At 47.2% G+C, this 20,610-nt stretch overlaps 1 protein-coding gene across 4 annotated transcripts in view; it reads left to right on the top strand.

Moving 5' to 3' along the window:
• The window catches only part of TM2D1 (TM2 domain containing 1), a 289,363-nt gene that overhangs the window by 236,628 nt on the left and 32,125 nt on the right, over positions 1–20,610 (top strand). For all 4 annotated transcript variants that reach the window (XM_086953299.1, XM_086953281.1, XM_086953306.1 and 1 more), the window contains exon 7: positions 9,225–9,362. In XM_086953299.1, coding sequence (XP_086809425.1) covers positions 9,225–9,335 — 111 coding nt within the window. In that variant the 3' untranslated portion in view covers positions 9,336–9,362. The remainder of the gene's footprint in view (positions 1–9,224; positions 9,363–20,610) is intronic.

Raw genomic sequence — 20,610 nt, 5'->3', positions numbered from 1 at the left:
TTTCCCACGCATAAGCTGGCCACATACAGTTGTCCATGTGAGAAGCACGAATTCTCCAAATCTAGTCCACACACTTGCAGCGATTGTCCTTGTGCTTTGTTGATGGTCATTGCAAAAGCGTGTCGCACCGGAAACTGTAAACGTTCAGTATTGGAAAGATTATGAGGCCCCTGGGGGGGCCGATATTTAACACATTTTTCTTTTTTCTTTGCCAGAAACCTTCGCGGGAGTGAAGTCAGAAAATGTTTTCCAAATATCTTCCGAGTTCTGAAAATGCACTATTTTTTATTTTGAATACACAATATTGGTATACATGTATTAGTTCAACCAAGCAAAAGATTCCGGTTTAGTAGGTTGGGATGCACATAGGAGAGCTGCTAACGGGTAGCTGGAGAGCTACCAGTAGCTCATGAGCTACTCTTTAAAGAAGCCTGATATACATACACCATACAGGAATTCAATTCTTGCTGCACAGTAAAATAAAATGCTTGTATTTCTGTACTACGGGTGGTTAAATGCCTGTAAGGTGTATATAATGCATGGATACTCCATTATTTTATTTTAAGAGTTTTATGTAGCACAAACTAGACCCGAGGATATCAGGTATCAGAGTGCTTTACATGGACAACAGTTTCGTTACAGATGGACACATTCATTTTTGTTAGGAAAGGAGAGATTAAGTGATTTGCCCAGAATCACAGGATCACAGGAATCACAGAAGTGTAGTGCACGGGAACTTTACGCGACGGCAGTCTGGAATTTCAGGGTGAGGACGATGGACCACGCCATGTAATGCATGCGGTGGTCTAGACTAATATTCGACAATTGATTTCCTCTGAACTTACTTTTCTAAGTTTCCATTATAAGTGCACCTATAACGTGACGCGAACGCTGCTTGAAACTACAAGTTTTCTTCCTGCACTACACTGGATGCAGTTGCTAACGTTTTAACGGTGTGTTGACCTACTACTTCCAAGTCGGGGAGAACCACTCCACACATTGGGGTGGTCTTCATAACTGGATTATTTGACACATATCGCTGGGACTAGGGATTGATCTTCTTTTTCTTTGTTGAGAAGACACCCTAACTGTTGTCACTGTGGTGCATGTTCTCACCTGTGGACGTTCTTCAGTTGGAACCACAGAACGTGGGAACAGTGAGACACCATTTTGTCAACCTTTTCTACTCACAGTCGTCACCAGTCACTGGAGCTGTACTTGGTATTGTGTTCTCCAGTCATGTTATACCTCTTATGATTACCTGGATGAAGATATGAGATATCATTTTGCATCATCACGTCTATAATCGAACTAGCGACCTCACCATACTGACTTACTGATTTGGGAACTGTGATTGGACTGTTTACTATTTCTTTGCCCTGTGGAAGCTCTCATTGTAGGAGCGAAACGCGTTGGCTGATATGTGATCTGACTGACCTTAAATAAAAAAGTGATTTTTTTCAATAAAATTCTGGCTACCTAGACTTTGTGAGTTGTGCACCCCCAGCGTTGTTAATTTAATGTTTTCACAGGTACCCGTCACCACACTTTGCATTGATAGTTTAATGTCTTGGGTATTTGGCAATTAACATGCTATCAATGCCGACTGGTTAGGAAAGGGGGCTGATGTATCAGAGGTTTATTTACCCATTCTGTAACTTCGCAAAATAAAATGATAGACTGAGTGTTAAAACATTTCGAACACTCACCCCAGTCACATATATTTGAATCCATTGTTATTTTGCTTGCCATGTCACCCCAATTTGGATCCATCCATATGTAAATCAGTCTTGACTCTGCTCCCCATGGGAACAGTCCAGCCCGAACTGCCAAGCAAGGTCCTTCCTAAACCGGAAACAAGCATCCTGGGAATAGTTTCAGGGTATCACCACTCATCAGCCATGCTAGCTTGAATCCAGTGGTGCAGCGAGCAAGAGACCACTGCTGCTTCCAAGCTTTTCCACAAGTATTGTCTTTCATTGGGGTATACAGACAATTATTTTGTTACTTGATACAATTTCCCTGGCTCTCTTTATAAGGGTTCTAGTGGTAGACGGTACGTGTGTCCCGTGAACAACAAACTTCATGTTCTATCTTTATGGCTGAAAGGATGAATCAGTCCTTGGCTTTTGCGAAGCTCTTTCCCCTCTTCCCTACATATTTATATATGTAATAATTCAGCAGCCAGATTTTATGTAAGTTAGAAACCCAAGGCTTGCTCCTTTTTTGACTTGCGGGTCTCTGGCTCTCATACTTAATGCTAAGTACTACTTCTTGTTAAGTACTACTTCCCACCCCTTTTGTTGTGGAATCCCATATTGTTTTTTATCCTACAGAAACTGATACATTGCTCATGCGGACTGGTCATCATTGGACATACTCCAGGACGCTCAAACTAAACTAAGAGTTTTACTGTTAATTGCGATTCTCCTATTACCATGACCAGAGAATCTGGATTTTATTAAAGACACGGAGGCTAACATTATGCATTATTCCTTTAATGTAACTTCAAGCAGCCTTTTCAAAGTTAGTACCTCACAAAGCAAAGGTCTAGAATACTCAAAGGTTACATTGGCAACAAGGCTAGATAGATCTGCCTCTTTTAAATGCAATGAAAGTCAGAGTTCATGTATTATGAAAAAGATAAGCTTATTCTTTGGGAACTGATGAAATCAAAAGGTATGATACCGAGACTTGCTTGGAGGGAAGATGAGGAAATCTTAGAACTCCAGGTGAGATCCTGCATCTTGTGGCGGAACCAATTACGTTGAATTATCTGAAAAAGGATCAATTAATAAAAATTGCACTAATAAGCCCTATGAAAAGGGAAACCATTAACGGTATTAAATAACTGTGATGTTTCCTCTTTAAACATCCCTTTTTAAAAAAAATTATCATTACAAACAAATGCAATAAAGTAAATTACATAAATTAATAACATGCTATAATAAGAGTCCACTCCCGGGATGGGAAGGTTGGGATAATGGTAGCCTCCATATCTTTAATGAAATCCAGATTCTCTGGTCATGGTAATAGGAGAATCGCAATTTCATTACAAGGCTGGAGGCTACCATTATGGATGTTGGTAGTCTAGTAAAACTACATCAGACATATGTTCTACAGGTTTGTTTTGCAAAGGTATAGGAACTGGACCAGTCGGTCTCCTTAAGAATATCATCTAACTTACCTCCTTTCCAAAAAGATAGGCTAGCCATAGCGCCTCTTAAAGAATGTGCTTGAAATCTTTGGAGGTCAACGTCTGCCATTTGCATAGCTAATTTAACCAATCTAGATATAGAGTAAGAATAGACGGGTGCACCAGCAGTGCAATGTTTGTTCATCCTTGCATCATACTTCTTCATACAGTCTACAACGCATAACTTTGGTCAAGCAGTTTTTTAGTTCTTTTGATCATTTCAAATTTGACACCGAAGGCGTCATATAATCTATTGGTTATTTCCAGTGCTTTGACATCTGAAACCCTACGACAGAATATTAGAGATAGGAGAGAAGCTAGTTTAATAGAAAGTTTTTTATTATCTAGCAGATTATTACTGGGCCAGTTACAAAATATGTCAAGTAATAATTTTACGTCCCATATTGATTTGTATTTAGGTTTAGGAGGTCTTTTAAGCCTGATGCTTTTCATAATTTTGAATATTATAGAATTCTTACCAATAGATCTACCATTTAGAAGGGAATGACCTCCAGAAATGGCTGATCTATAGCAGTTAATTAATCTAGAAGTAAGACCTCTTTCAAATTGTTTGCCAAGAAAGTTGGCTACATGTACGATAGGAGCCCTCACAGAATCCAGGTTCCTTTCCAAGCACCAACGAACCCATCTTTTTTAGATACTGTTGTATCTATTGTGTGTACCCGAGGCCCAGGATTCTTGGAGGAGAGAAGAAGCTTGCACCGAAAGGTCAGAGATTTAATTGGCTTGCCTGACACTTTCCAGGCAAGAAGGTTCAAAGACCCGTTCTGAAGAAGGGGGTGTTCTAAACCGTCTATGTCTCTAAGGAGGTCTGGTGAAGCTGGGTGAAGTAAGGGTATTTCATAAGTTAATTCCAAGGTCGTTGGAAACCAAGGTTGGAAAGGCCAAAAGGGTGTTATTATGATTATTGAACATTGTTCCATTCTCAACTTCTGCAAGGTGCGTTGGATCATTGCTAAGGGGGGGCAAGCATATTCTCCCAATTCCTTTCCAAGGCTGAAGGAAGGCATTCACTGCCAGAACACCCGGGTCTTGCATCCAGCTGAAGTATTTGCATAGTTGGCAGGTCAGTCTGCTTTCAAAGAGGTCTACTTCTAAGGGACCCTAAAGGTAATCTAGTTTTTTAACACGTTTGTGTCTTTAATTTCCAGCCGGTGTGATCTACTAGGAATCTGGATTTCCAGTCAGCGCAAACATTGTGTTTTTCCTGGAAGGTATTCTGCTTCTAACAATATTATGTGTTCTAGGCAGAACCTCAGTAGCTTTTTTGCGAGGTTGGAGAGGTCTGGTGACTTGGTGGCTCTTGGCGATTTATGTAGGGTACGGCTGACATTTTCCATCTTGGGAATGACTGACCTCCCTTGAAGGGATTGCTTGCAACTCATCAGGGCATAAAGCACAGCGGTTAATTCTAAAATATTAATGTGGTTCGTACTCTGAAAGTAGGACCATGAGCCTCCTGTGTTTTGATTCTGAAAGTAAGCACCCCAGCCATTAAGGCTGGCGTCTGATTCTAGGACAAATTCTGGGGAAATGTCAAATATGGCTTTGCCATTTCATGTGTCCAGATTTTCTAACCACCAGGTCAGTTCTGTCTTGGCTTCCAAATCTAGATGAAGTTTGTCTCCGTACCAATGGCCAGACCGGAGAGCTCTGCCTTTCAGCCTTTGAAGGGCCCGATAGTGTAAAGGAAAATAGCTTGGATTGACGATGAGGAGGCCCAGGAGTCTGGCTAGTCCTTTTAAGATTAACAGATCGAGTTTCAGGATGTGACGTATTCCCTTTCAAATCTTGGATACCTTTTTTGGGGGAAGTAGCAGCATAGACTTCAGTGTCCACTGTGAAACCCAGGAACTCTAGAGACCTAAAGGGAGTCATGATAGATTTTTCTTTGTTTGTAATAAAACCTGTACTCTCTATTAAGTTTACGGTAGTATCGAAGTCTTTTAGAATTTGAAAATGGTCTTGAGACATAAGGAGAATGTAGTCTAGATAGATTATAAGGTGGATACCTCTTCCCCTCGGAACTGAGGTAATAGGCTTCATAACTTTGGTGAAGCACCAGGGGGCAGAGGCTAGACCAAAGCGAAGAGCTTGGAACTGGAATAGGTGATTGTTCCAGGCAAATTGGAGAAAGGACTGGGATTCTTGAGCCATTGGAATTGTAAAGTCAGTGTCCTTCAGGTCTAGTTTCACTAACCAGTCTTTTTCTAAAAGCATGTCCCTGAGGAGATGGATACCTTTTATCTTGAAAATGTCTGTAGGTGAGAGATTTGTTAATTTCCCCAAGATTTATTACCGGTCTCTACCCTTTGTCCTTCTTCTCCACCAGGAAAATATTGCTCAGGGAATTCCGGTATTCCCAGGGTACCTCTACAATTGCTTCCTTCACCAACATAGAGTTAATTTCCTATGCTACAATAGAGCATTGTTCTTGGGTTAGATTTAACACTCTGGGTGTTGTGACTTATTTGGGTTTTTCTATAAAATCTATTTTGAAACCCAGGACAGTCTGTAGAATTTGTTTCCAGGTGTGTAAAACGTGTTTTAGGCGACCCCCCACTTTCCCCATTGAAAAGGAAGGATGAGGTGGAAAGCTACTTACTTAGAGTATTGGAGGACTTTTGACCTCTGGTTCTAAAGCCTCTTGAACGAAAGGGTCTTCCTCTCTGAGGGTAGAAGCTGGGATTAGACTGGTAGGGACGACCAAAACCCTGTTGTCTGTAGAAGGGTCTTTGGTAGGAACGGCAGGTAGAACAACCCCCTTCTGCTGGCCCTGGCAAAAACACTTTGGTTAAAGACTCTGCGCATGTTAGTTAGCGCCTTATCCAGTGCAGTGAATGTTGCCACGTATTTGCCTAGTCCCTTGGTCATCTCCTCCCCAAAAAGAAGTCAGTTTGCGTTGACAGAGGGTTCCTTTTCAGCCAGGTCACAGAGTTTAGGGTCAATTTTTGATAAAAACAATGTTCCTTCTTTTGGTGTTAATTGTTGCGTTAGCATTGCCAAGGAGGATTAGTGTCCCCTAGCTCCAACCCCTAAACAAATCAATGTTTGGTGAAGAGCCGTTAATATGGCTCTCTGCAATTAAATCAATCATGCTGCACAAGGGACACAGCATATCGAGCATGCAGTCTTGGCAGGTTTTGAGGACTCCATCCCCTTTCCTAGAGTCCCTGCCCAGTTTAAATAAGAACGTAATAAGTTCTGGGTCCAGGTTTGGAGTGAGACAAATTTTATCTTGGACCATAGGTCTTGGGCCTTCGGCTTTAAGAATATTCTTTGTGTCTCTTTCAAGGGGATTTCTTATCCACGTCTTGATAAACCTGGCCACGTGGTTTGGAGGCCACCATTGGAAACTCCCAGGGTGTTGAATGTTATAAGGGGTGAACATTTCCTCCCCCAGGGGATCAATGACTATTTCCTTAGAGGAAGAGGGGAGTTTGTCCTCTGAGAGAGCAAAATCTGGGTCTTTAGCATCCTGATCCAGGTCAAGGATGCATTTGTCCAAGGATTCTGTTGTTCCTTGATCATCATCAATTAAGTGGGGGTCAGATAGAGCACTTGGATAAAGTGAGCTACTTAGGACGTCCGGATAGGTTGTGCCGCTATGGGCACCAGATATTTTTGGAGCGCGTAGGCCTCCATTAGTGTTTGAGGCGCTTAGTCTTCCTTTAGGGTGTGAGGTGCGTAAGCCTCCCAATAATTTAGGTGCTTGCACTTCCCAGTGTGCTCAATGTGCTCTCCTTACCTAATTTGTTGCTTTTCCTTGATCTTTTACTCCCACATTTAGTTAAATCGTGAATGTGCACTCCATGGAGAGCAGTGGGGTTGGTAGATTCAGGTAGGGGTCTGTTTCTGGCAACAATTTGACTTGTAGTTTCTGTCATGCATGAGCGCATTTCTTTTTGTATAATTCTTTTAATAATTTCCTCATTAGGGTTGGGTGTAGGGGCCTGGGCTTGTGAATCGTCGTATTCAATATCAGACATAGTAAAACATTTAGGGCCAGATGTAGGTAGGCGTTTACCGGGTGGTAACGGCCGAATTCGGCCGTTACCGACCGGTAAGAGCAATTTGACATGTAGGTCCCTGTATTTTACAGACTCGGTAAATTTACCGATAGGTAAATTTACTGAGTATGTAAAATACCGAGTCGGTATCATTACGGATTCCGGTAAATTGGTATGTAGGTGGGACTCTTCTGAGTCCCACAAGCAGTACAAAATCGGTATTTTACCATCAAATACTACTTGATGGTAAAATACCGTTTCTGGTGTGCATGCACATGTGTGCATGCACACCTATGCCATATGACAGGCAGACCTGCCCTTAGGGCAGGTATGCCTGCCACATGGCACCCGAGCCTCTTTTGGGGGTGCCAGAGGGTGTCAAAGTGACACCCCCTGCACCCTTGTGACAGTCGGTATTTTCCGATGTGGTAAATACCGACCGGTAAATGCCCAATCAATCCTATGGGCTTCAAAGCCCATAGGAATGAATGGGCATTAACTGGTCGGTATTTCCCGCATCGGAAAATACCGACTGTTTCCGATTCGGTAATTGCACATCTGCATTTACCTACATCTCGGTACTTTTATTTTCCGACCTCTGAAATACCGAGTCGGTATGACTCGGTATTTAAGAGGTCGGAAAATAAAATTTACCTACATCTGGCCCTTAATCACAGGGGGTTAAGTCCTTGAAAAGAATGTTAACACTGATTAATATTATTATAGGTATTGGGTAAATAGTAGAATAAAATGTATGCTCCAAGCGTTTGTTCGCTTGATTAGATAATATAGACTGCTTAATAAGGTTAATAGGTCATTTTGGTGAAGCTGTCTTCAAAATAGAAGTCCTCAAAATAGTATTAAAGTAATTCTATTAAAACAGCAGTATTAAATCTGTGAATGAAGTAGTATTAATTGTTTTATGTCTAATCTCTTTCCAAACGATAAAATCTGATTTATCTGATCGCTAGCTTCTCAACTGTCAAGAGACGGCGTGAGCGATCAGCTGTATGCATTAAGCTTATGCGTTGCTAGGCAACGCGGTGTAAATATTGAAGGAAGATGTCTTCAGGGCACTTCCCCTACGCTCGCTTCGTCAATGAAGCGTCGCGCGTCACTCTGTGCTTGCTACGGGTCTCTCCTCTAAATTAGCAGAAATCCTGGCTTTACTAAGGCCCTAAAAAAGCAGAGAAGCCTGTACGGGCCAAAAGGAGGAACCGTGATGAAACCGGAGAACAAAGGTGTCCTGGTGCGGCCCACGCTCCGTAAATTGGAGTGTGAGGAGGGCCGTGCCCGGACCGCAACGACTTGTAAAGTCTTGCGGTCAGGGAAAAAAAGTGAAAGAAAATCAGAAAGGGAGAGTGGTGTTTCTCCTCCGAAAGGGTGTAGAAGGCGACCGGAGCGCCAAGGTATGTTGGGAGCAGCAGAAGCCCAAAATATTAATAAGCAGCTCGGTAAAAAGGTTAAACAGAAAACAATGATAGCTTAGGAAATGTTATAGCAATAATATAAGGTATAATTAGGATTAAACTTGATACAGTGCAACATTGACAAGAAAGTAAAGAGCAATGAAAAACAGGACTTATCTGCTTGAAGCCGCATTTAAGAGAGGCAGATCTATCTAGCCTTGTTGCCAATGTAACCTATGAGTATTCTAGAGCTTTGCTTTGTGATTTATTAACTTCAAAATGGCTTCTTGAAGTTGCATTAAAGGAATAATGCATAATGGTAGCCTCCGGTCTCGTAATGAAATCTACGGAGTACTATCTTGTCATTTAATTTCTACTCAAACCGTTTTAAAAGGTTTGTTTTAATAAGTATTGGTCATGTACAGGATCAGCGTGTTGCCTCACTGGATTAGATACTCTGGTGTTTAATATTTCATCTTAAAGCGTCACGGTCTGATAATGTGTACATATATTTGTGATTAAATTTGAACACCTAGTTTTCATTTTGATGTTCTGACTCTTACCAAAACAATTACCTTTGTCTCGTAGATTGTGGGACCTTCTGATGGCTCAAGTTACATAATAGATTACTACGGAGCAAGGCTTAATCAACTGACTATTACCAACGAAACATTTAGAAAAACACAGATGTATCCGTGAAAATCCAAACATGTCTAAGGATAAAATGTGAGTTTATATTACGACAAGGAGGGGGAACTCCTCACAGTTTTCATGACTTGGAAATAAGCCAAGATGTGACTGTTATGTACATCCTTTTCTCTGTCTGGTTATATTGGTTGGTGCATAGCTTTTTCTCAGTCAACTGCATTGATGCACTGCTACCAGGAAATGTTACTTTTTTTCAAAATAAAAATTTGGATTGCAACGTGCACCTGTACTATATACATTATGTACTGTTGGACTTGGCCTTTTTTTGCAGGGTCATCCTGAACTTTTTGCCTTCCTCCTGTATTTTGTCTGACCTGTTTTTGTTGGTTTTACTGGGAAGCCTGTCATAGGGCCTGTTGCGGTCCGCATCGTATCGCACCAAGAAGAAGACAACATCTTTATTTCTTTGCACCAAAACTTCATCGCATCACGGTGTTGCTCGCCTCATCGACTTTTTAAGGTGCTGCACAGTTGGTGTCCATAGGTGAGGAGAATGGTACCCCATGGGTTAGCTTGGTGGACCCTGAGAGTATGGACAGAGCAAGTGAAATGGGTTCAGATTGGCATAGAACTGGAATATGCCCCTGCTGTTTCGGGCCAGATCCATCTTCTATCGCCCAAAGCCGAGAAGCCCATCAAGGTAATGTTTTTGTTGGTTTTATGACTCTGGGCACTTTACCACTGCTGATCAGTGCTAAAGTGCATATGCTCTCCCTATTGTAAATTGATGTATGGATTAGTGATTCCATGATTGGCTGGTTTGGTTTACCTGTCAGACCCTAGTACAGTTTACTGAGTGTGCCCAGGGCTTGTAAACCAAATGCTGCTAGTAGGCTTGCAGCACTGGTTGTGCCACCCACAGAGGCAGTCTGTAAAAGTGTGTCTCAGGTCTACCATTGCAGAGCCTGTGTGCAGTCTGGTACTGCCATACTGACTGGGCGAGTGCACCCACTTGCCAGTCCCTAAACCTTCCCTTTTCTTCATATCAGACACTTCTATGGCAGGCCCAAGGGCAGGGTGCATTGTAAGTATAACGTAGGACATGCCCTTGTGTGTTTGGCATGTCCTAATAGTGAATTACAGCCATTTTTGTTTTTCACTATTGCAAGGCTTCCTATTTCCCATAGGCCAGAATGGGTACTTAGATTATTACATTTTATAATCCCTGACTCACGGAACTAGGCAGAAATTCGAGTTTAGTATGCCTGAACTCCGAATGATAAAATACATCTTTTAGTGAAGTTGGTTTTATCATTCTGTGTTAGAAAATACCACTTTTAGAAAGTAGGTATTTTGTTGTCTAACTATCCAAGCGTGCCTCTGCTAGGTTGTGTATTCCTCGCCTGGAGTTTGAGTGACAGGGGCTGGGGAATTCCAGGAGATAGGGTGAGTCAGCACAGGGCTGAATTCAGAGATCTGCATGTAGATGGGAGGGAGGAGTTGCACCTGGGACCTGAATAGGGCTGTGCCTTCCCTCCACAATACTGGCTCCACCTCCTGTGGTGCATCTGATGGCCCTGGCCTACGCCGAACAAAATCGTGCAATACACGGTTCCCGGGCCGACTGCGAAGGACCACCCCGTGCGAACATGGAGCGGGGGGTCCACCAGGCCTCGGCCGCTCGGGACAATGCAGACATAATGGAAGCGATTCGAGACTCCAGGGTGGCATTAGAGACCAAAATGGATGGGATGGCCATCAACATCAATCACCTGCGCCTGGATCTCAGGAAGGTGGCAGACAGGGTGACTATACTGGAAGGACACCTAAACGCTCTGCAGACGGTGGTCAGGCAGCTGCGGGAGACGGTGACAGCGCTTCAGGACCATACAGCCCGGCTGGAAGACGGGACGGAAGAAGCAGAAGGACGCTCTAGAAGGAACAATCACAGCTTTTTGGGATTCCCTGAAAAGACAGAGGGGCCGGCAGCAGACCTATTTCTGGAAGACTGGATTGGCAGAGCATTCCACCACCTTAGGCTATCCAAAATGTTTGCGGTGGAACGGGCACATAGAGCACTGGGGCCACCACCGAAACAGGGAATCCCGCCTAGAGCCTTGATAGCCCGTTCAATTTTAGGGACCGGGACATGATCTTACAGCACATTCGAGCCAATGGCCCGCCTAGATTTGACAACCAAAACATTCACATATATCCCGACTATACTAAAAAAAAGTGCAAGACCTGCTGAATCACTTCTTGATGTTAAACGCCCGATGTGTAGCCACAATATTAAATACAGCCTGATGTTCCCGGCTCGGCTCCAGATAAAGTCCACTTCTTTTGTACCCCATCCGGAGGCAGCAGTTTGGATGGACTCGCTGGGCCTGGCTTGCCTGGACCAAAACCAGGAATGGCAGGAGCAGAGACGCCGGTGCAATCACCAGAGGAACCAGCAACGACGGGAAGAAGGACAACAGCGGCGGGGGCGGGATCAGGCGGACGGGGGACGCATTGTGGTGGGAACGGATGGCACTGTTCTAACGGAGCGAGAGGCGCTCCTGATGCAGAACCAGTTCTCTCCGCTCTTTCCGGTGCAGGAAACACAGTCGGACTTGGATGGTGCCACTGGCCTGGCTGTAGAGGGCTCTGAAAACGAGTGAGCGGGGGCCTGAGGCTATGATTCAGTGTCTTCAGCCATAGACACTGTGAGTACCGGGTTTGCCCACGTTGCATTTGACTTTACCATGGAACTCATGTGTACGGGCATTGAGCCCAATGGACGGGAGGGGGGTGGTTTGATCATTGTTGAATGAGGGTACACTATTTCGCCTATCTGCTGGTTAGTTTCACAGGCTGTGGAGTGCCGAGGCAGACTGGCTAGACCTCGGTCGGTCGGGGCTGGGCGGTTCCAGTCAGTCATCTGATCCACGGAGTCTAAGGGGGGAGGGAGGTAAACTGACCTGGGTGGGTAAACGTGGTTGTATTCGTTCAAGTTGAGAGGGGGATTCTAGGGGGTGGGTGGAGCTTTGGGGCGGGGTTCGGAGTCCTCAAACCAAGACTGGTTGCGAGAGTGAAGGGCTACCGCCCTTGGCTGGGGGGAGTTGGGGTTTCCAGTTGGGGGTTTGTTGGGGTTGCTGCCGGGTCTGGTCTTTGTTGGCACACAGGAGATCGAAGATGTCCTCCTCTTGCAGGGGCAAGCTATGACACTACAGGGGGGTCTCGCCACCAGGGGCGGGGGACCGTGATACCGACAATTGTACATTCATGCCAGGGTATAACCAGAATTACAAACTGATTACATGGACCATTCGGGGGCTCAATAACCGGGTGAAACGGATCCGAATGGCCTCGTACCTTAGGCTCTATGGGGTCAGTATAGCTCTTCTCCAGGAAACCCACCTATGGGAAAACTGTCTTAAATTTGTCCAGCGCAGGTGGAGGGGCCAGTTTTTTGCTGCATCCTACTCTCAATCAATCAATCAGGTGTCTGTTAAAGCGCGACTACTCACCCGTGAGGGTCTCCAGGCGCTAGGGGTTGGGGGGGGGGGTGCAGCTTCCATTCCATCAAGGAGGGGGTCTGTCGAAGAGCCAGGTTTTGAGGTTTCTTGCGAAGATGGGGAGCGATGTTGTCTGTCTGAGGTGGAGCGGAAGGGCATTCCATGCTTTGGCCGCGAGGAAGGAGAAGGAGCGGCCTCCCAATCTGGTCTTTCTGGTGCGAGGGACCACGGCGTAGGAAAGCTGGGCTGATCGTAGGGTCCTTTGGGGTGTGTGGAATTTGAGTCGGCTGTTCAGGTATGCTGGTCCGGTGCCGTGGAGGGCCTTGTGTGCGTGGGTGAGCATCTTGAAGGTGATTCTCGCCTCGACGGGGAGCCAGTGGAGTGTGCGCAGGTGCTGGGAGATGTGGCAGTGTTTTGGCAGGTTGAGGACCAGTCTTGCGGCGGCATTGTGGATGTTCTGTAGCTTGCGGATGAGGTTTTTGTTTATTCCGGCGTAGAGTGCGTTGCCGTAGTAGAGTCTGCTGGTGACCAGGGCGTGAGTGACTGTCTTTCAGTGTTCGAGGGGGATCCATTTGAAGGTCTTACGAAGGAGGCGGAGGGTGTGGAAGCAGGAAGATGAGGCAGAGTTGATCTGGCGGTCCATTTTGAGCTCGGAGTCCAGGATGATTCCCAGGTTGCGTGCGTGGTCTGTGGGGGTTGGCTGGTTTCCGAGGGCGGTGGGCCACCAGGTGTCGCTCCAGGCGTCGGGGTTTGGGCCCATGATGAGTACTTCTGTTTTGTTGGTGTTTAGTTGTAGGCAGCTGTTTTTCATCCATTTGGTGACGGCTTCCATGCCTTCTCGAAAGTTGCGTCTGGTGGTTATGGGCTCGTTGGATAGGGAGAGGATGAGCTGGTTGTCGTCTGCGTATGACTTGATTTGAGTCCGTAGGTTCTGACGATGGGGGCAAGTGGAGCCATGTAGACGTTGAAGAGCGTCGGGCTGAGGGAGGAGCCCTGGGGGACTCCGCAGGTGGTAGGTGTGGGGTCCGAGAGGAAAGGGGGGAGTCTGACCCGCTGCTTCCTGCCGGAGAGGAAGGAGCAGATCCAGTCGAGGGCCTTGTCCTGGATTCCTGCATCGTAGAGTCTGCGTATTAGGGTGCGGTGGGAGACTGTGTCGAACGCCGCTGATAGGTAGAGGTGGATGAGGGCTACTGTTTCTCCTTTGTCCAGTAAGGTGCGGATGTCGTCTGTTGCGGCGAGGAGGGCGGTTTCCGTACTGTGGTTTTTTCTGAAGCCGGATTGGGAGGAGTCGAGGATGTTGTGTTCAATGAATGTGGCGAGTTGGCTGTTGATGGCTTTCTCGATGACTTTCGCTGGGAACGGGAGCAGGGAGATGGGTCTGTAGTTTTTGAGGTCGGTGGGGTCCGCTGAGGGTTTCTTCAGCAGGGGGTTGACCTCGGCGTGTTTCCAGTCGTCTGAGAACGAGGCGATCGCCAGGGAGCGGTTGATAGTGTGGCAGAGCATGGGTGCGATGGTGTTGGCGGCTCAGTTGAAGATGTGGTGGGGGCAGGGGTCCGTGGGGGCCCCTGAGTGGATTGACTTCATTGTCTTCAGTGTGTCTTCGGTGGTGAGGGCTGTCCAGTCATCAATCGCTGGTTTCCGGGTGTCGGGGGTGGTTGGTGAGGGTTCAGTGTGTTGGTTGTCTTCGTCGAAGTTGTCGTAGATGCTCTTGATTTTGTGGTGGAAAAAGATGCTGAGTTTGTCGCAGATGTCTTGTGAGGGAGGGATGTCGGTAGACTCGCTGGTGGGTTGGGCGAATTCCTTGATGATGCTGAAGAGTTCCTTGCTGTTGTGTGCGTGGGAGGAGATTCTGTCTTCAATTGCTTTTTTCCTCGTTTCTCTGATGAGTTGATGGTGGGCGTTGGTGGCGGCTCTGAAGTTGTTGTGGGCTTCTGTGGATTTGGTGTTTCTCCAGGTCTTTTCGAGGCGGCGGCATGTGCGCCTGGACTCTCGAAGTTCGGTGGTAAACCATCTGGCTTTCTTGGCACGGGTATTGTTGCTTTTCTTGAGGGGGGCTATGGTGTTGGTGCTGTCTGAGATCCTTCTATGCAGGGTTTGGGCTGCGGTGTTGGGGTCGTCTAGGGGAGCGCTTATTTGGGTGGCACCGGGAGTCCCCTTTAAGGCTATGCATGTTAAACAGGATCCTGATGGGAGGTTTGGGGTGGTAGAGGGGACACTAGATGGGTCCAGTATATGCCTTGTAAATGTTTATGCCTCAAATAGTGACAATGGTAGGTTTTTGAGCCGAGTTATGGGACAGCTGGATCTGGGCCCGGATACAGAATTGCTGGTGGCAGGTGACTTTAGTTGTGCCCTGGATGGGGATCTCAACCGATTCTAACCCCAAAATTGGATGCCAAGCCTAGAGTCAGAGAATCGATGGGCCAAATGCTTCATAATTATGGCTTACTGGACATGTGGTGCCACCGTAACCCTAGTCGTAGAATGTACTCGTGTCACACACCCCCTGCCAATACTTCTAGTAATTTAGATTACTTCTTCATTCAAAAGACAGCAATATATCGGGTAGCAGAGGCGCAATACCTAGCCCGTTATTTGCCCGATCATTCCTGCTCCTAATAGCTTATTCGCTGGCCTGACCGAGATTTAAGGTACCACTCTGGAGGCTCAATATTGAAGCCTTTGGCGACCCGATCTATAAAGACGCCATATCGAATGGGTTGAACGATTATATGGAGGTCAACTTGGGCTCCGCTAGCATGAGGGCGAACGAGTGGGAAGCAATTAAGGTGGTGGTTCGGGGGATCTGTATGTCCTCGGAGGTGGGGGTTAAAGTGTTGGAGCGTGATCTGCGGCAGCAGGAGGAACGATTGCACTAATAGATGGTAGTCCTGCCCTGAAGTCTCTATACTATGCAAGGCTTCTTTGAAATTCCGCACCGGGTATTCAGGGAACTCGATACACTGCTGGTCCAACTATTATGGAATGGAAAACGATGCAGGGTTAGTTTAGAAGTCATGAAAAGTAGTTGGGGTAAGGGGGGTTTGGAGATCCCAAACTTGGAACTTTATTACTTTGCATCGCAATTGCAACATGCCATAGCCTGGTTAGAGACACGGTCCCTCCTGGGAGAGATCCCTGCTGGCAGGTACGTACGGGGACCGACCGCTCGGTGCGCTGTTATGGTCGGCTGGGAGGGCTCACGGTGCACGGTCCGCCTTTGGTGCGCCTTGGGGCTGCAACTTGGAATCGAGAGGTCCGTAGAATAATTCAGGACTGACCTTTCACCCTGGAGGCGGACTTCTGGCAGATGCTGCACTTTGCTCAGATTGACCAGGTGATGTCAACAGAGGCCTGGAAGGCGGGGGGCTGCCTGATGTTGTCGGACCTCTAACCAAACGGTAAATTTATCACTTATCAGGAGACGGTGACCGCCTTTAAGTTGGGAGCAGGGCAGTTTTTGCAAAATGCCAAAGTAGTGGCAGCGGCCCGACAAATATGGCCCACGTTTCCGGAGGCTCTGGGGCACACCCGAACCCAGGTCACTATGATTACTATGCTGGGAGGGCGAAAGTGTGTTACTCACCTCTATAGGGCGTTGAGGAACGATTAAAAGAACGGCCCCCTAAAAATAGAAGAAAAATGGCAGCAGGTGTGTCCACAGGAGGACAACGCTAGATTGGGAAAAGATACAGGGGAGTGTGCGGAAGGTGTCGGTGACCAATCGCTTTAAGCACATCCAGTACAACATAATACATATGGCGTACCTCTCACCTAGGAGGCTGCACGCCATTGATGGCTCTAGAGACCCTCACTGACCCAGATGTCGCTACGGTCCGGCAGATTTTCTGCATATGGTATGGACGTGCCCAACGATCCAGACGTATTGGGGGCGATTCTTGGGGAGATGACCCAGATAACGGGATGGACAATAGATTTGGATCCACTCGCTTGTCTTCTGGGCTTGATTCCTTGAGACCCGAAATGCAAGATAAGCAGGCGGTTCCTGATCCTGGGTCTAGTTATAGCCAAGAGGTGTATTGCGATCCACTGGTTAACTCGTCAGTGTCCGCTACTGACAAAATGGAGGACGGATCTTCGGGAGTGGGCCCTAGCAGAGGAGGGACACATACGGAGCACCAGGAGTGATGCCAAACTGCTTGAGGTGTTAATGGCATGGGAAGCGATGATGCAGGAGATTGCAGGACAGACCTCCCAAGTCACCATAGACAGTGCAGTTGAGACGCTCTCCGTAGAAGGGGGGGGGCAGGACAGGGGAGGGAAACTCTGGATGGCCCTACATGATTACTTCAATACATGGTCCCGGAGTTACATAGACCCGGCAGAGAGGGGGAGGGTACGGAGGGGATGGGGAGAGGGGATGGGAGGCGGGGGGGGGTTCCTACAGTTGGGTTGATTATGCATACAAAAAGGTATACCAAAAGATGCTGTTGAAGATAGTGGACGCTCCATGGTTGTGAACTCAGACATTATTGCTAACATGCATTTGAACTATGATGTTGCCCACCTTGGCTGAGGTGGACGAAATGTATACATGTTCTGGATGTGAGCTGCAGAGTTGGAGAAAACCTAACGAAAACATTTTTTTTAAAAACTATCCAAGCCTGCCTCTGCGATGGTTGTGTATTGCTTGTCTGGAGTTTGAGTGACAGGGGATGGGGAATTCCAGGAGACATGGTGAGTCAGCACAGGGCTGAATAGAGAGATCTGCATGTAGATGGGAGGGAGGAGTTGCACCTGGGACCTGAATAGGGCTGTGCCTTCCCACCACAATGCTGGCTCCACCTCTTGTGGTGAGTCTGATGGCCCTGGCCTATACTGTGAAAGGAAAGAAGGAGTCTTGTCAACAAAGTGCTCCAGGACTGACCAGAACCGGTTTGGACTAGGCAAAGGCCTCCCTGCCTTCAGAGAACAAAGAGAAACTGTGTGTAAAAAGGGGGACCCAGAACCCAGGACTTTAGATCACTATGGGACAACAAGAAGAAAAATTTGCTGAGGAGTGGAACTAGAGAGACTGGGGAGAGACTATCCCTAAGCTGAAGTGCTGCTTGGGGGATTGGCCTGCAGTGGTTGCCTGACTGCCAAAGAAAGGAGAGAGGAACTTTGTGTTCTTTCATCAACTTGTAAGTATATCCAAAGGCTTGAGAAAAGAGCTTGCCTCCTGCTGAAGTCTCAGGGACAATAAACTTCATCCGCCAGCTCCCCAAGAGTTCTTTGGAAGTGCCTGCAGTTGTGCTGGACTTTTTGAGGAACTGCGCATTGCAAGGAGCTGGAAGCACGACTCGAGAGCAAGAAGCGTGACGCCGAACTGCTGCTGCCGCTTCACAACACGAGAGCGCCTCGCATCGCCAGATAAGAGGATCGTCGTTGCAGCCGATGCCGCCGCATCACCGGGAAGCGTGTCGCAGGGCCTGTCACGGCCCCCAAGAACCACTGAGTCATTGCAGTGCCCCCGAAGCGCCTTGCATTGCTGGAGAAGAGGATCGACGTCGCAGCAGATGCGCCGCATCACCGGGAAGCGTATTGCAGGGCCTGTCGCTGCTTGCATCGTTGTTTAAGCAACGCACATCGCCGGAGAAGAGGATCGACGTCGCAGCAGGTGCCGCCGCATCACCGGGAAGCGTGTCACAGGACCTGACGTGGTCCCCATCGTATCGCACCAAGAAGAAGACGACATCTTTATTTCTTTTCACCAAAACTTCATCGCATCACGGCATTGCTCGCTGCATCGCCACAGAAGCACAATAAGAAACCGACTCATCACCTCCTCGCAGAGAAGAACCGACGAATTACCGGCCCCTACGCAGCAGTAGGAAACTGATTCATCACCGTTCTTGCGTGTAAGGGACCGACGCATCACCTTCCCTACAAACACTTTAGGTTCGAGGCATGTGGGCTGCTAAATTCATATCTGTGCATAGATCGCCGCCTAGTGTTGGGTCCGGATGATTGCATGTTGTTGTCCTGGAAGAGTCTTCGAAGTATCACGAGATAGGTGGCTCCTCCCTTGAACTACAGTGCGCATGGGCATCCTCTCCATCCTCAGATTTTTTTTCCGCCATTGGGTTCGGATGTACTTTCCTACACTCCAAGTTCGGAATTGACTAACTCTTCTGTAAGGCCAAAAGGCATTCGGTTCCATCAGTATTGTTTAGCGCTCGGTACCAAGACACTTCAGTAACGCCTATTGCACTTTGGTCGTCGAATCGGGCCGTGAGGCCTTCTCGACACCACGTGGACCAACCGTCGATGGAACGAAGTCCATTTAAATACTGCCCGCAGTGCAACTTCAAGTTCCCGCACACTGATAAGCATCCCGTGTGCAACAAATGCCTATCTCCGGACCACAAGGAAGATAGTTGCCTAGCTTATGCCCAGTTCCGGTCGAAAAAGACTATCCGGAATTGACGGGCAGCAAGGCTAGAAATGCAGAGGTCAGCGCCAGAACCAGACAACATCTTCGACGATGAGGAAGAACTAGGTACCGCCGAAGAATCGGATCAAGACGAAGAACAATACTCGGAGCGCGACTCCGAAAATTACTTCGAAGAGGACGAAGAAATCGTCGATCTCGAGGAGTACGTTCAAGATGACATTGTAGCTGTTGAAGACGACTCCAATGACGACGAGGGTCGAACCGCGAGTACACCGCCCCATATAGACACTACACAAATATCAGAGACTCAGGTCGAGGCATCACCAGTGGGCCTTAGCCAAGATCAACACTTTCGCTCTACAGCCCCGCCATACCGCCCGGCTAAGAACATATTCGAGAAGTTCTCTGAGACACGTCATACGGCACCGTTTCCATTGAAACCGAAACTCGTCGACAACACCGCCTGCGGACCGAATGTCGTCGATCCAAAAGTAGTTAAGCAAAAGGTCCTTGAACCGAAGGCTGTAGTACAAACACAACCTTCAAGGCCAAAGACCGTCGAGTCGACTTCGAAAACAAAACCTGTCGAGTCGAGCTCAAAGTCAAAAGCCGTCTAGTCCACCTCGCGGCCCAAACACCTCGATCCGACGCCAAAGCAAAAGCACGTCGAATCAACCTCAAAACCAAAGCACGTCGAATCGAGCAAACAAGCCTCAAATATCGACAAAGGGAAAAACACTATCGACAAAAGTAAAAGGCCGACGCCCAAGACTAACGTTGAATCGAAAGTGAAACCTACTGTGGACAAAAACAAATCGGTCGAGCCGAAGCCCCTCGAACCGAAAAAAGGCATCGAGCTGAAACAACATACAACTAAAACGCCTAAAGAGACTGTCGAGCCAACCAAAACGCTTGGTCCGAAAAAGGTGGTTAAGCCAACTAAAGACCTCCAACCGACAAAAAGTGTTGAAACATCAAAAACCCATTCTACCACCTAAAGCGGTCAAACTCAATAAACCTACAGACCCAAAATCTGGCAAACCAAAGGCTACGGCACCAAAGCCAAGAACTGTGGAGGAAGAGCTTATTCACCCAGACCCCTCCACAGAGGACCAGTCAAAGCTGTATATTGACCCAGCAACTGGCAAAGTGACTGTGTACGCAAAAAAGAAAAGGCCAATAGCAGACCTTCCTAGAATACCACTCAAAAAGAAACGAGACTGTGCTACCTCTCCTATCCTTTTTGAACCTATCAATCCGGCCATGCCTACAACCCCATATGCCCCAACATCACCTGACTATAACCCAGATGAAGATCAGGATGCAGACGTGGGGTTTGGTTATCCACAAAACCCAACTGGAGACCCCAACCTACAGCCATGGGGTGCAGGAGGTGAACCAGATAATGAGGGGACTCTGCCCATCACAG

This window comes from Lissotriton vulgaris, chromosome 1_1 (genome assembly GCF_964263255.1).
Source record: "Lissotriton vulgaris chromosome 1_1, aLisVul1.2, whole genome shotgun sequence".
Taxonomy (NCBI): domain Eukaryota; kingdom Metazoa; phylum Chordata; class Amphibia; order Caudata; family Salamandridae; genus Lissotriton; species Lissotriton vulgaris.
The sequence above is the reverse complement of the archived record's forward strand: the minus strand, read 5'-3'. Positions and strand labels throughout refer to the sequence as shown.